At 35.6% G+C, this 15,161-nt stretch overlaps 5 protein-coding genes across 5 annotated transcripts; 4 read left to right on the forward strand and 1 right to left on the reverse strand.

Annotated features, from left to right (window-relative positions):
* Positions 1 to 1,214: 1,214 nt before the first annotated feature.
* LOC136419712 (transmembrane protease serine 9-like) lies at positions 1,215 to 6,274 on the forward strand. Its single transcript, XM_066406241.1, has 15 exons — positions 1,215 to 1,447; positions 1,512 to 1,626; positions 1,677 to 1,816; positions 1,869 to 2,067; positions 2,118 to 2,315; positions 2,371 to 2,535; positions 2,586 to 2,732; positions 4,412 to 4,635; positions 4,848 to 4,974; positions 5,035 to 5,162; positions 5,217 to 5,409; positions 5,462 to 5,662; positions 5,714 to 5,887; positions 5,948 to 6,088; positions 6,146 to 6,274. Exons 1-15 carry the CDS (start codon positions 1,244 to 1,246, stop codon positions 6,166 to 6,168), a joined length of 2,379 nt encoding a protein of 792 aa, XP_066262338.1. The 5' UTR covers positions 1,215 to 1,243; the 3' UTR covers positions 6,169 to 6,274.
* A 465-nt stretch (positions 6,275 to 6,739) lies between these two features.
* LOC136419733 (copper chaperone for superoxide dismutase-like) lies at positions 6,740 to 10,981 on the forward strand. Its single transcript, XM_066406263.1, has 4 exons — positions 6,740 to 7,064; positions 7,177 to 7,353; positions 7,404 to 7,576; positions 10,821 to 10,981. The coding sequence occupies exons 1-4, from the start codon at positions 6,860 to 6,862 to the stop codon at positions 10,965 to 10,967; spliced, it is 702 nt and encodes a 233-aa protein (XP_066262360.1). The 5' UTR covers positions 6,740 to 6,859; the 3' UTR covers positions 10,968 to 10,981.
* Positions 7,591 to 8,928, reverse strand: LOC136419732 (DALR anticodon-binding domain-containing protein 3). The gene has a single exon (XM_066406262.1). The coding sequence runs from the start codon at positions 8,870 to 8,872 to the stop codon at positions 7,607 to 7,609; it is 1,266 nt and encodes a 421-aa protein (XP_066262359.1). The 5' UTR covers positions 8,873 to 8,928; the 3' UTR covers positions 7,591 to 7,606.
* Positions 9,143 to 10,688, forward strand: wash (washout). Its single transcript, XM_066406261.1, has one exon. The coding sequence runs from the start codon at positions 9,250 to 9,252 to the stop codon at positions 10,570 to 10,572; it is 1,323 nt and encodes a 440-aa protein (XP_066262358.1). The 5' UTR covers positions 9,143 to 9,249; the 3' UTR covers positions 10,573 to 10,688.
* Positions 10,982 to 11,324: 343 nt separating the features above from the next.
* On the forward strand, positions 11,325 to 14,912 carry LOC136419926 (A disintegrin and metalloproteinase with thrombospondin motifs adt-1-like). Its single transcript, XM_066406534.1, has 11 exons — positions 11,325 to 11,813; positions 11,876 to 12,050; positions 12,475 to 12,637; positions 12,688 to 12,911; positions 12,971 to 13,182; positions 13,237 to 13,428; positions 13,484 to 13,612; positions 13,666 to 13,918; positions 13,969 to 14,314; positions 14,365 to 14,543; positions 14,599 to 14,912. Exons 1-11 carry the CDS (start codon positions 11,461 to 11,463, stop codon positions 14,872 to 14,874), a joined length of 2,502 nt encoding a protein of 833 aa, XP_066262631.1. The 5' UTR covers positions 11,325 to 11,460; the 3' UTR covers positions 14,875 to 14,912.
* Positions 14,913 to 15,161: the final 249 nt, after the last annotated feature.

Consider the following 15,161-nt stretch of genomic DNA (forward strand, 5'->3'; position numbering starts at 1 on the left):
TTTAAAATCAATTCTGATTCCAATGATTAATTCTGAGTGACTTGAAACAGCAAAAATTTCAATTTCTCAGAATTTCATGAACGTACATACAATATCTGCAGGCTATTTATGCAGCTACAGCGAGTTCTTGCATTCGCTTGGTGTCCAAGTTAACATAACGTTAATAATTTAACCCTAAAGCAAGTTTATGTCAAATAGTTATGTTTTTACATGTCTTATAACCGTTTGGCTATTTGGCTTGGCAAATACAGAACGCCCCGTATTTGCAAGGTAAAATTATTGTATTATGTATAATCTTTTATTCATCACATTGTCAAGAATTAGTTGGGAATCTCATCACAACGCAAAGGTTTTTTGAAGGTTACTGACAAATTGGCGTAAAATGAAAAAGCAAACAAACAATAAATAGATTAAATTTAGCGTGTAACGATAAAGCAAACGAGTGAAGGAAAGGTTATACTCATTTTTTGATTTTAGCCTGCCATGAGTTCGGCCATCTCACATTTGATTAACGTGCTGGTACCAATCTCTATAGTGGTTCCAAATATTGACCTAACATGCACATACAGCCAAGAGATGACCTTAGGGGAAGTTTATTATATCTTTAATAAAGAGTATCCAAAGTACTACTCCGCAGGAACTGCTTGCCAATGGAAAGCGCTTAGCCCTATTAACTCAAAAATTGTTTTAAGTTGTGAAGAAGTTCTTTTACGAAGGGTAATAAACCTGATAATGTCCAATTCCACGCCTAATCATGCAATTTTAGTCTTTGAATTGCATCGAAGACCGCCTAGAAATCTCCACAGCTGAAGACGGTCTTTACAGTTATTGTGGAAATGGAACCTTAAAGTTTACGACGAAAAAGAATAATTTGAATATTGGTATGCAAAATTTAATCTCAAACTTGCATAACTAATATTATGAACTTCCAGCTCTGCGAAGCACTACCAGATCTCTAGGAGGTCGCTTCGTTTGCTCTATAGCTGCAATAGAAGCTGAGAATTATGACAGTCAGGATTCTTTTCAGAATTCATTCTCCCGGATAAATAACGTAAGTTTACCGTTAAATCTTTTTATGGCCAATTTGATTTTAAAGGGCAACATTTACTTTACAATAAGAAAAATTATTGTCCATGTTAATTTAATTCGTCATATTGTTAAGAATCAGTTTAAGGGTTAAATTATTGAAGTTTCACCTTCGTTTTAGTCTTCAAGAAATTCGGCTCTTTCAAATTTCTTCAACATGCTGATTCCAATCCCTATACTGACTCAGGATATCAATCCAAACTGCGTGTACTACCAAGAGATGACTTTAGGCGAGAGGTACTATATTTTCAATAAAGAATATCCGGGAAATTACTCCTCTGGAACTGCCTGTCAGTGGAGGGCCCTTAGTCCTATTAACTCCAAAGTTGTCTTAGCTTGTGACGCCGTTCATTTGCCCAAAGTAAGAACCCTGATATACATGTATCTATGTCCATGATACTCATTTAACTATACGAATTTTTCAGTCATTGAACTGCTTCCAGGATCGCTTGGAAATCTCATCAACTGAAAACGATATTCACAAGTATTGCGGAGATGGGGGATTTATGTTTGTCACTAAAGAGAATACTTTGGACTTTGGTAAAATACAAATTAAATTCTTTGAAATTAATATTACGAATATATTTCAGTACAGAGAAGCACTACTAGATCTCCAGGAGGGAGTTTCCTCTGCACTATAACTTCAATTGAAGACAAGACTGAGGAGAACCAGAATTCTTTTCAAAATCTAGATAAAGAACCCGGTTGCCAGTGTGGTTGGAAAAATGATGTACGGTGCGCGATTAAAAAATTAACTTATGTTTATAAATAAAAAACCGTAGAAGCGAATTGTTGGAGGTCATGATACCTTGGTAAATGAGTATCCAGCTATGGCTGGAGTGGTGAGAATTGACACTGGAGGGATATTCTGCGGTGGTACTATTATTTCAAGAAAATACGTTTTAACAGCTGCTCATTGTGTAGTTAACCAAGACGTGAACAATTACCGAGTATTAGTAGGTGACCATGACACCTCTATAGGTAAGTCTCATGTTTGCAGGTTCAAGAAACTCACACGTAATTTCCATTAGGATCCGACACAAATTCTTCAGCAATATATCGAGCACGTAAATTTATAGTTCATCCAAAATACAACTCATCTAACTATAATAACGATCTGGCTTTAATTAAAGTGGACACTTTGATGTTCAATGATAACGTTGGTCCTATTTGCTTGCCGTTTAGGTACACTGCGAATATTTTTACCGGAGAAAATGTTACTGCTGTAGGTAAATTATGCCAAACTAAACTGGTTTTAAAATAATTGAAAATTTTCTTGTGAAGGTTGGGGCCATAAGGAGTTTTCAGGAACGAATTCGGATATTCTCCAAGAGGTAGACTTGGAAATTATTACCAATCAAATGTGTAAGGTACAGGCAAATTTTACTATTTCTTCATCACAGATTTGCACTTATACGCCCGATAAAGATGCTTGTCAAAGTGACTCTGGTATGTAGTTTTGCATTGATTTGCTGAGTTTCTGCGATTTTTTAATACAGGAGGCCCGCTTTTTTGGCAAAACTTTCATAACATGAAGAAGCTCTTTCTGGTTGGAGTTATTTCATATGGGGTGGGATGCGCATCTAGCTCTCCTGGAGTTCATACACGAGTAACGTCGTTTTTGAATTGGATCATCGAAGCCACAAGTACAAAATTCGGATGAATCGATTGGTTCATTGGTTAATCGGTTTAACTTTTGCAGGCCCAGATACGTACTGTATTGCTTAAGAACGAAGAAGTTCTTTAGAGATAAGACTGATATACTTATATACCTAATTGCCTTAGAATGAGAGATCTTTCTCTACAGCTTATGATTTCATGTCTGGTTATGGACTTTTAGTATACGTATAGTAACAATAAAAAGCAAAGGCGTTTATGCTTTAAAATAAATTTGAAACAGAAAAACTGGCGTTTGTTATTTCCTTTTTTTGAGAGAAATTTTTTATTTAAAGCGTTATTGACAATAGATATCAATGCATAACGACGAACAAAGCAATCGTGAGAGAATCGTGATGATATTTTTGGTCTTGGTCGCTTGAAAGTTTTAAAAATTTTCAGATCAGCTCGATCGCTGTAACTTAAAAATTCTTGAAAATTGAAATTGAAAAATTCCGGCACCTAAAGAATGAAAGTAAATAAATGTTTCCTTCTTCTTTATAAAAACCAACTTTGTCTAAATAAATGGGAGAGCCAAACCAATGTATTGAATGATAAAATGGTTCAGATAAAATTAATGCATCTTAACTCATCGCCTCAGAAACACATATTTGTCTGGTGGACTATGTACTGTCAGAGTCTACATTGTTGAGATGACAAGAATAGTTAAGATTATTTTTTATATTTATTTGCATGTAATAAACAAGGGTCACTATATGATGGCGAGAAGCATTTGTCGCATTTCACTTGTAAAGGTCGCACAGTGGTGGTAATTCCAAATTTTAACAATAAATATTTTGAAAATTGATTGTGCGTTTTTTCAATTTATTCACTATTGGGGGCTTATAGTATTTCTTAAAATATTGTTTTACTTTTTATTGCAGACATCGACACTAGATCTCTTTTTGAGGATCGAAAGTGAAAATGCATTTCCTGGCAAAGTTTTTTTAAATCACTAAAGCAAGTTACAAAGTATGTATCTCGAAAACTTAAGGATATATTGAAATCCATTGCATACGCTTATAGATCAGCTTAAAAAAAAAAATGGTCCACAAATTTTCAAAAAAACATATCGAAAAGTATTTGCGTACATCGGCACAGTGCGTATTCACGGACTCAATGGTTATTGTCTAATAGCTACCATTAAATACGCACATCTATAGGCAATTACACTTGATTATTTACAATTTATTACTTCATCCTGATTTTTATAATCCTACACACGTTTAAAATAGTACAAAATAGCAATAATAAAGATAAAACGTAATTGTACTCACTATTATGAAAAACCATGTAAGGAAAGTGAAATTTACAAATTTCGTTTAACTTTTTCTAAAAACAGACAGGTGTTTCGGTGTAATTGTTGTCTTATCTACATTTTGCTTATACATCGAAGCGGCAATTTTGATATACAATCCAGGAATATCGTCAAAGACCTATTAGTTGTTGCCAATCAACCTATTATCGGCTTTAGCGTCTGAACATTTCAATTTATTTTTTGTAAAAGCAATTAGTGCCTGTATTTTATCAAAATATTGGAAAACATGAAAATATGTTATTAAACATTAAGTGTCCTTTTAAATTTATCAGTTTCACGTGGGGTGAGATGGCGATGTGTGAGTATAGTACTATGAAAATTAGACCAACGAATAATTAAATTTTCAAATAGATTCCTGGTTGCTGTTAACTTCTCAATGGCTACTTCTTACTTTAGTACTACCTACAGCAGGCCAGTCATGTCAATATTCCGAATATTTGGTTGCAGACCACAAATATGTTATACATAACTATGAATACCCCAACAAGTACAATCAATTTACCAGTTGTATCTGGATTTTAAGCACCATGCCTGGATCCAGTATTTACATATCGTGCAATGTCAATTTGCCGCAGGTGAGAATACATTCCAAAAACGTCTTGTTTTATTAGAATCGCGGGAAGGCTTTCTTTTAAAACAGGTCAATCTATTGAAACGGTTGAAACAAATATTAAATAAAATAATTTAAAAAAATCAAAAATAAAATACGAAATAAAATAAAAATTAAAAAATGAAACAATTGAGAAAGCAGACTTTTGTGTCATGAGCTGTTTTCCGTCACCTCTAGAGCCAAAATTGCCAGGCAGATAAATTTTACGTGTCCAGAACTGGCAATTCTCAACTATCAGATGCGCAGATATATTGTGGAAATGGGAATATATCGTTATACAGTAAGAGCAACGTCCTCTCAGTGGGTAACTTTTCCTTAAAAAACTTGACAAGACTTGTATATAAACTCAAAACTTCCACATAAGGGCTCTATGGTCTATCCCGCCCAGGAGGAAAATTCCTTTGTACAGTCACTGCGGTGAAAGGCAATGATTCCCATTTACCGTTAGATCAAGATCAATATGACAATTGCGATTGTGGATGGCGGCAAATGGTAAGTTTCGAGATCTTAAATCCTATATCCCTGATGCATAAATATCTACCATAGAAGCGTATCACTGGAGGCGTGAATACAGGTGTGAATGAGTTTCCCTTCATGGTAGCGTTAATATACAATAGTAACATGTGGTGCGGAGGCAGCTTAATATCAGATCGCTTTGTGTTATCAGCTGCCCACTGCGTAGTCAACAAGAAAGCCACAGATTTTGCCCTTCTGGTTGGAGATCATGATATCACCACAGGTAATCTGCCTACGTTATATAGGACTCCATTGGATCACGCACAAATCTGTAGGTTCCGACACTCCAGACAGTGCGATATATCAAGTTTCAGCCTACGAAATACATCCAAACTACGATATTTCTTCTCAAAAGAACGATATAGCGCTTCTGCAGTCTAGTACCCAAATCTACTTTGGTCTCAGTGTAGGCCCAGTATGTCTACCGCTCAAATATACTTATCAAAGCTTCGCTGGACAACCTGTAACTCTTATTGGTATCTACTTCACGACCCTCGATGTTCGTACATTATACACATTATCTATAGGTTGGGGTCAAACTGAATTCGGCGGTCAAATTTCAAATGTCCTCCAAAAGACTCAAGTCAATGTGATATCGAACTCACAGTGCGCTTCACAGCAAACTGAGCCCATTATTGATGGTGAATTGTGCACGTACTATCCCGGCGAGATTAGGGATGCTTGCCAGTTTGATTCTGGAGGTAGTAAGGAATTTTTACTGTTTTTTATGGTTAGATATGGCATTTTTGTGGGTTTCTAAGGTCCAGTGGTTTGGTTTGATCCAGCTTCTCAAAGATTTCAGCTGGTTGGAATAATTTCCCATGGGGTAGCTTGTGGAATATCTGCTCCCGCAATAAACACCAGGGTTACTGAATATTTGATATGGATCATTGATAGAACGAGTAAGGAAGTTGCTAATAGATTTTATTACACAGATATAGATAATTTATGTTTTTCAGGTGAGAATTATTGCGTCAAATAACTTCCTTTTCTGATTTATTATAAGAAATCTTAACTCAGGATTCTTGCATGTTACCGTTTTTCTCTGTTGTTTCATAATGAAATAAAAGGTTTTGTTCGCACATCTGCTCCGTTTTTTGTATAAATTTCTTGGGATTGTACAACCTTTAAAACCTTTAAAAATCATCTTTTCAATATAATATTGCGTTAGCTAGCAGTTTTGAGCACACTCGGTAGGTAAAGGCGAATAGCAAATTCAAAATGGTGGCGCACGAGGCATTTTTCAAAAATCCAAAATGGCATAATATATTAAAAATTGCAACAGAGCCGAAATCACACCCATCGAGGTTTAGAATCGAAAATTAAAATATTATGATCAATACATCCACTTAAAAAAAATTAATGTAAAATCTCAGATACAAGTTAAGTGCTGAAAGTGGAATTTAACTTTTCCAGTCCTTTTTAAAATTATAAGACTATTCTTACGTCCTGCGCTGTATCTCTAATATCTACTAGAAGCTGACTGGGAGTAATTTGATTGAACTCTATAATTTTTCAATTGTTCTTAAACAGAATAAAATGAGGTTAGATTTCCTTAAATACGCTACGAGGTTTTTGTACGAATTTTAAATTTTCCGAGACCTTCAGCTGAATTATTATCGTTTCCTCGTAATTAACGCTTTGTCATGTTGTAAACAACCCAAAATTCGAAGATGACATCAATAAAAATCCAATTTTTGGTTCAAATGACCTGCGACTCTTGTGTTAAGGCAGTGAGGAAAAGTTTGGAAAATGTCGATGGAGTGAAAAGCGTAGAAGTTGATCTTGCAAAAGGTTCCGTTGTCGTCGATTCAACTTTGCCTACATTAAACTTATTGAAGAGACTAGAATCTACAGGAAAACTTATTGCGATTAAAGGTACTCACATTGCAAATTACATAAAATATCCTTGAGGACATGGTTAACATAACATAAATGCCCTTTTAAATTGCTAAGTACTCCTGAGAGAACAATTTCATTTCTTCTCTAGGTTATGCAGGAAGTATTGCTGCAGTTTCAATCCTTGAAGCTGGTGACAAATCTGTAAAAGGGGTAATTCGGTTTGTTCAAGCTACTCCTGACACCTGTATTATTGATGGAACTGTAGATGGCTTGCGCCCTGGTAATTACAACCTTGAAGTACATGAATGTGGAGACTTATCTGAAGGTAGCAATTAAAAAAAAAACTCATGATATAAAATTTAGAGTATTGTTAAGGGTGTTCAAGTATTGGGAACATATTTAATCCTGCAAGCTATTTTGGCAAAAGAACTTATGGGAGTCTAGGAGAGGTGTCTGCAGAAAGGAATGGAAGGAGTGAGTTTCGTTTGGAAGATAAAGTGTTGAAATTATCAGATATTATTGGAAGGTCATTTGTTGTGTCTACTCAGGTGAGTAAAAGGAAGCTAGAGACAAATATATTACATTTCTTTAATTGGGTTGATATTTAACAATTTTAAGGCATTGTGAAAAACCACTTGAACTCCTTTTAATAAACATATTCTGGCATGTATTAAATTAAACATATGATCTCTGGGCTCAGTCAGTATTCTCACTCTTCTGTAATAGACACTAAACACTGAAGACAAACTTGATAAAAATGTTATTAAATGTTGAGGATTAACATTTCCTTTTTCAACACCTCTAATGCAGCTCTTAATGACATGTGGAAACTGTAAAATGTAAATATACAAAAGTTCCCATTCCTCTGGTTGTTTTAGCAGTGTAAAATCAATTTCATGCACTTTAGGAAGCTGTTGATAGATCCCTTTATTAACTTTGCTTTCAAACTCGTTTAATAGAATTGACAGTCGAGCACAATTGTAGAACATAAATGAGGGTCCTTTGTTGGCACTGCTCAGATCATTAAGAGTTACTTTAACAGATTTATGAGGTTTATTGGACAGTAATTCAATGGTCACAGAAGCAATTCCCAACTTTGAAAAAAGCTCATTCCAATCAGAAGGTGATTTCATGTTTACTCTGTATCTATGCTGAGCCATCAGACGCATGTCTGCAATTCTTTTATTAAAGAAATCTATTGCTTTATGTTCAAGGTCTTTAACACCCAGTTCATTCAATACTGGGCCACAAACAATTGTTGGTTTAGTATCATTGCTTTGAGATATTGTTATTTCAATAAAGTTTTCCAAATCAAAAGGGGTAGTTAGTATTAAAATCCTTTCAATAGTTTCTTTGATGATTTGTAGCCTTAAAGTTGTTAAGTCCATTAAGTTATGGTTTTCTGATAAGTGTTCACTGTTGGCAATTGTAAGTTTAATGTTTCTCTTGAACAGTTGATATTGCCCATAAGTAGAATTACTATTCAAGGCTTTTTTAATGCCTTCATGAAACAGTATAGGTCTTTCAAGAAATAAATGAGCACTACTTTTGATGGTTTTAAAAGTTCGCATTTTCCCAATCCCCGCATTTAAGTGTTTCATTAGTTGCAGTAAGGCATTGTTAACGTCATTTTCCTGCAGCTTGTACTGGAAAATAGTTTCACAATAGCTATTCTGAGGTTTCTTTATCAAGTGAGACCAGTTTTTCAAAGGAATTGGAAAACTCATGTCTCCTAATTCTTCTAAGTTCCTTGTATGCATCTTTATGAGCGTTTCTTCTTCATTTGGAATATAACCAAGAAGTATGTTATATACCGTTTCGATATGGTGGGTAAGAGGGTTCATTTCAAGGGCTTTACAATGCAAAATTTCAATTTTTAGGTTTTAAACATACAAAATTAATAAACATCAAAACATCAACGTGACATAACCTCAATTTTGTAAAATGAAAACGAAAACGTCCAGAGTTGTCATGTTTAACCAATTTTAATTATTATTTAGAATGTAGGCTGATATATTTCGTCTTTGTTTCTCTTACCTACCTAAAACTGGGATGAATATAACCACAGTGTTGCAAGTTTATACCTACCAATGACGCTATTTTTATTAAATGTCACATTATCATAGACATAACCTTAAATAAATCGTTAATTTATTTTGTTATTTAAATTGTTCATATTAATAATTGTTTTATTTGTTAACTAGTAATTAACACCTCGACAATGGCCCACTATTCAATTCAAACCGTCCCCCATAATCTAAGCAAAGAAGAAACCATAATTCAAATGGTAGAAACTCTAGATCATCTGAAAGCAATTACTCAAGACATATTTTCCCGAGTTAATAAAAGATTGGACAAAAATACTGAAAAACTATCTAGTATTTCTAAACGAATAGATGTGGCTGCGTCTAAAGTGCAATTGTTGAAAGCAGATACAAAGGCAAAGACTGTGTTTTCAAGTAGCAAATATCCTGCTGCAGATATCAATAAGGATTATGTGTCAATCTTCAGTGATTCACCACATATTGAGAGACAAAGACATGAAATTAATTACAAAAAATATATCACCACATATGAACCTTTGTCAAAATTGCAGTTCTTTCATGTAAAAACCTTAAATCAAAAAGAGTCTTCAATTCCTGAAGGCTTAGGAGACATTCCTCATGATATAAAATGCATAAATGACCTCCTCTTGTTTAATACTGGCCGCAACATTTATAAAGATTTTAAACCTGGAGATTCTCATAAGGACTCTGAACACATTAATAGCAACAATGACTATTACACAACATCAGAGTTGGGCCCTGCACCTTTCTCCATAAACCAGAGATCCTCAATGCAACATGCAAACAAGGACAACTATTTTTACACCCCTAAAGTTGAAGAGCTACCTGACTTAGATGTTCCATGGGATCTGCCAGATTTGCCAGGAATTGCTGATGATGTAAGATATGAAATTGATATTGGTACAATCATAACACCATCAGTAGTCAATACCACTAGTCCTAATGTTGAATTAGATTTGCCTGATTTAGTTGAAGTAAAGGCAGATATAGAGACTTTAACGGCCGTTTCTGCAGTCCCACCACCTCCTCCTATTGAAGACATTCCAATTTTGCCTCCAGTGCACCAAGCTGTAGAAGCTCCACCACAAGTAAAAGAACACATTCAAGAGTCAAAGAAACCTCCCTCTCCGCCCCCAGTAGCAATCTTACCTACCAATGATTCTCATGCAAGTTTAATGGATGCAATAAGGAAAGCTGGAGGGTCTCAGAAGGCTAATCTGAGAAAAATTCTTGAGAAACCTGAAGTTGCTAAAGGATCAAGGAAACTTGCACCTACAGGGGATTTAATGGCAGATTTACATTCCAAATTAATGATGCGAAGGAAAGGTATATCAGGAATTAAGAATCCAGATCAGGGCGGCTCTACTGCTGATTCTACTTTTGCGCGACTTTCTTCGATAATTCCACCTCCAACGAAAAGTAGCGATGCGGGGAGTGGAGTTTCAACCGATGAAGATGCTTGGAATGATGATGATTGATCAATTAACAGTGAAATAGTGTGATATTGCTTTACAATACTATTTATAATTATGTCGAGAATAATATGTACTAAATAAAATTTTATTAGAATTTTTGTTGCCTTTCTACGTCTTTATAAGTAGCAGTACAAATGCAATTGATACGATGTCTTGGGAATAGTAATGTCCCAATTAATCAACTGAGGCCCAATACCATATGCATTTTGCTTAAAAAAATGAAATAATTCAACAACTTTTGTGTTTTGTAGACAAACGAAAAATCCAGCATTCCGGTATCATGTGGAATAATTGCTAGGTCCGCAGGGCTTTTTCAAAATCCAAAAACAATTTGCGCCTGCGATGGAACAACCATTTGGGATGAGGTGTCCAAACCCAATTCAAAATCAAGTTTGTGAGTTTTTTATGGGGTGATGTATACAAATGGGGCATTTATTTAATTGTTATTGTTCACTTTTATAGGAATAATGAAAGTAAAAAATATAATATAACGATGAAATGTGTTGTTTTCCCAAGTGAAAAATTCATTATTTTCTTTGCGTCCATAATATTCAGAATCCTCATTAGCATATTCACTAAATATGTATGTTTGTATTAAGAATTCGGAAAAGAACATCAAAGCCAACGATGATTAATTTCGCGCACACCTTTACAGCGGCGTGTTAAGATAAAGCAACCATTAACGACCTATATTAGCCATAAAATTAATTTCCTAACAACTGACTAAATTATCCCGGCCAAGAAGGTATATCATACGCCTGAAATTGAATGTCTCATCTATGGAACTTATGCACGTTTCTGAATGTAGTTACTCCACCACTGCCAAATTAAAAAGGTCAACACTCTTTTGCGGTTTTTGCTTAACACATCCTATTCTTTTGATCTTAAAATATGCGTTCATTATCACTTCAGCTGCCTCACTGTACCCTCATATGTCACCATGTAACTGTTCGCCGGAGTGGTATAAAAAGACAATTTTACTGCAAAATAGCAACAGAAATGTTTGCGGTTTCAATTTTATTCGTTTGTGCAATAAGAATGATTCAGTGCAATGTGCCCTATGGTGGTGAACCTGGAAAAATTCACCAATTCATGACCGTGCCAGAGCTGATGCATTATTTCGGTGACAAAGACATAATCCCTGATTATGATGTAGTTTATTTACCTGAAGTTACACGCCAAGATGCGAGTAAGGGTGAATTGAGGAATGAGGAAATTGAGTATTCATTTTCAGCTTTCCAAAGGTAAGTGAATATTACCGTGTTCTCGCTAAAGATTTTTTTCTTTTGGCTCATCGCATTTTCAGGCCTATGAATTTGAAATTCAAACGCAACTCTGAAATCCTAGCAGCCGCATTTAAGACTTTCATTCATGATGAAAACGAGATTACTCAGTTTAATGGGACACCTGCAGACTGCCACTACTTGCACCAAGATCAAAAAGTGGTGGCAGCTTTCAGTATTTGTAATCCTAGAAGTGTGGTATGTATAGTGTATTTATTTTCAAGGTAGACTCGATCAAAACAATAATAAACGTGTCATCCACCACGTGGCCAGCCGCTGATTGGTCTACACTTGCAGGTGATGGATCGTTTTACAGAGCTGTAATTAGTTTCATTTTTGTTTGTTTAGGACGTAACTAGCCACATACTATTAACTGTCATTGCTGTTTGTGATTTATTATTGACTTCCTCATATATTTCAACTTTTAATTTATTTTTTAACTTATTTTCGCAATAAGCTCACATATCTCTCTTTATTACATTTCAAAAGAGCTTAAGTGCGGTCCTGTTCAATAATTTTACTGTCATTATGTGAGCGTTTGTTTTGAACGTGTCAATCTTGTGATTAAATAGATTTTAGATGCCATGCTTGGAGATTAATTAAACCCCAATATGTTTTCCAGCAAGGTCTGATCTTCACTGAAAATTCCACATTTGAAATCCAGCCCCTTACATCAAGGCTTCACAGATTAACAAAACGGCAAGCTGATAACACCAATCCGCACATAGTCAAAAAAGCTATTTTTCATAGTGATTTCATTTTAGATGAAATTTTTCCTATTGCAGGTAGTTCTTTTTACGATTATGGGTAGCTCCACATTTTCCATTATATTTAGGGAACATTTGGGCGGGTCGCAATGAAGGGTCTTTAAAGAACGTTGAAGACGTTAGTGAGGAAATATTCGAGAATTCTGCGGAATATTACTTCCAGCCTAGAGGCCAGATAATGACGGTAGAATTAGCTCTATTTTTTGATGAGGCAGCATATAAAATATTCGCTCCATATTTCGAGTATAGTGAAAAGAAGCTGCAAAATATGCTTCTAGCTTACATCAACGGGGTGTGTACTATAAGTAAGAGAAACTTCTCGATTTTATCATTTGAATAATGTTTTTAAAGGTTCAGGCGTTATACCATCACCCAAGCTTAGGAACGAACCTAGAACTAGTCTTGGTGCGACTGGACATAATAAAAAAACAACCCAAAGAAATGCCCCACTATAATGGGGAAAGGTCTATGTTGCTAGACAGTTTTTGCCAGTATCAATCTAGCCTTAATCCTGGTCATGATGGTAATCCCGAGCATTGGGACATGGCTCTCTATATTTCAGGGTAATATTCAACCCACTTTCGACAATATTGGAATTACAATTTTTATTATATCAGACTAGATTTCTTTGTGTATGAAAATGGAAGGAAGAATGGTGCCACCATGGGTTTGGCTACAGTAGGCGGAGTTTGCCTAGACAAATACGCTTGTGTGATCGCGGAATTCGGTACCACAAACGTGTTCGGCAAGCCTTATCCTAGTGCTGGTTTTACCAGTGTTTATGTTTTGGCCCATGAAATAGGCCATAAGTAAGCAACTACTAATTACACAATGAAAATGTTTCATTGAAATGCCTCATTCCAGTCTTGGAATGCATCATGATAATAGCGGCAATAGCTGCCCAAAAGAGGGCTACATTATGTCCCCTTCTAGGGGCACTAACGGAGAAACATTGTGGTCTTCCTGTAGCGCTGAAGTAATGGCGAAATTGGGGTGATTTTAATTAAAATTATCAATGAATCGAAGCAATAAAGGAATCTTTGCAGTTGGGCTAAATGTTTAAAGGACGTTGCCAAACCATTGAAAGGGCAAGATCATTCCAGGTTCCTGGACATTCCAGGGAGAATCTACACAGCGAAAAAACAGTGCGAAATTTTGCTGCGGGATAAAGATGCTGCCATATCGCCTAGCCAATCTTTTCAAGATATTTGTTACAATTTACAATGCAAAACTCCTCATAGGAGCGGATTTTATTTTGCTGGACCTGCTTTGGATGGAACTCCTTGCGGTTCTGCAAAAGTAACTCAATACTTTAATAGTTGTAATCAACTAAAATATTGTTACTGTAGTATTGCTATGGAGGTCAGTGTACCTCTAAACAGCCCCCAACGCCTATCAAGATTATCCCAGGGGGTTGGAGCAACTGGAAGAACAGTAGCTGTTCTTCTGGATGTATACAAAATTGCAAAGGCATGCACATTATTACTAGGGAGTGCAATAATCCTGTACCAGTTAACACGGATCAGGGATGTGAAGGGGTTAATAGACAATTTGGATTATGCAAGGATGATACTCTCTGCAATGCGGGTAGGATACCTGTGGTCGAATATGCCTCCATGGAATGTCGGACCTTTTCGAATTTATTACCAGAGTTGGATCCCAATGGAGTGGGATTGCAGGCACCTCACGAAGATGGTAATATGAAATTTTCTCGTTCTTAATGTAGGATTTAATTTTATTTTAAGATCGCATATGGACTAGTTGCGCAATATTTTGCAAGCGCAAAAATTCTGGGGCTTTTTACACTCCCAGAATTGAACTTAATGACTTAGGAGTGTCTCCCTATTTCCCTGATGGCACATGGTGTCACAGGGACCCCACGGGAATGAATTACTACTGCATGAACCATCATTGCTTGCCAGAAGTATTTTTATCCCTCAACAGAATTAGCCATAACAACAACTTTAATTAAATTTCAGAACTTTAAATTTACTAAAAATCAAATATCTAGTCTGGATGACATTCCGTTTCCCCAAAACGCCAAGCCTCATCACAAACCATTGATTCCGGCCCATTTGAAAAACTATTTTGCCCTTAATCCTAATGGTTTGCCCATTCAAACCTCATTTAAAACATCCGATATTTATCCGCAAAAAGAGGAGGAATGGGAGAGTAAAGATTACTTGGAGTTGCCCTCTTTGCAGAAGAGATTTGGGGCTTTAGTTGAGGAAATTGATGACTTAAATCTTGTTTGAGTGTAATTTGAAGGATAATAAACGTAGTTTAAGTGTAATATTCGTACTGCTTTCTTGATTCTTGAGATGTCAGTACTAAAGTTTCCTCTGGGAGAAAAAAATTTAATTGGTGATGGTCCACAGTAGATTTTTCTATTAGAAAACTTTGTCTATGTTATTTTTATTTATTTCTTCAATCAAATCAAATTATTTCCACCACATGCAATCAGTATGTTGTTGGCACATGGATTGCTCTATACAAAGGGTCATCCATGGTGATATTTTTGTAGGCAATAAACAATAACTGC

The sequence above is a fragment of the Euwallacea similis genome, chromosome 3 (assembly GCF_039881205.1).
Source record: "Euwallacea similis isolate ESF13 chromosome 3, ESF131.1, whole genome shotgun sequence".
In the NCBI taxonomy this organism is placed as follows: Eukaryota; Metazoa; Arthropoda; class Insecta; order Coleoptera; family Curculionidae; genus Euwallacea; species Euwallacea similis.

Coding starts and splice junctions, on each gene's coding strand:
- LOC136419712 (XM_066406241.1), top strand. CDS start 1,244: ATGCTGATTCCAATCCCTATACTGACTCAGGATATCAATCCAAACTGC. Junction 2,316..2,370: donor AGAAAATGTTACTGCTGTAG/GTAAATTATGCC, acceptor TTTCTTGTGAAG/GTTGGGGCCATAAGGAGTTT. Junction 4,975..5,034: donor GAGCAACGTCCTCTCAGTGG/GTAACTTTTCCT, acceptor CTTCCACATAAG/GGCTCTATGGTCTATCCCGC.
- LOC136419733 (XM_066406263.1), top strand. CDS start 6,860: ATGACATCAATAAAAATCCAATTTTTGGTTCAAATGACCTGCGACTCT. Junction 7,354..7,403: donor ATGTGGAGACTTATCTGAAG/GTAGCAATTAAA, acceptor AGTATTGTTAAG/GGTGTTCAAGTATTGGGAAC. Junction 7,577..10,820: donor CATTTGTTGTGTCTACTCAG/GTGAGTAAAAGG, acceptor TGTGTTTTGTAG/ACAAACGAAAAATCCAGCAT.
- LOC136419732 (XM_066406262.1), bottom strand. CDS start 8,872: ATGAACCCTCTTACCCACCATATCGAAACGGTATATAACATACTTCTT.
- wash (XM_066406261.1), top strand. CDS start 9,250: ATGGCCCACTATTCAATTCAAACCGTCCCCCATAATCTAAGCAAAGAA.
- LOC136419926 (XM_066406534.1), top strand. CDS start 11,461: ATGCGTTCATTATCACTTCAGCTGCCTCACTGTACCCTCATATGTCAC. Junction 13,429..13,483: donor GCCCATGAAATAGGCCATAA/GTAAGCAACTAC, acceptor GCCTCATTCCAG/TCTTGGAATGCATCATGATA. Junction 14,544..14,598: donor ACCATCATTGCTTGCCAGAA/GTATTTTTATCC, acceptor ATTAAATTTCAG/AACTTTAAATTTACTAAAAA.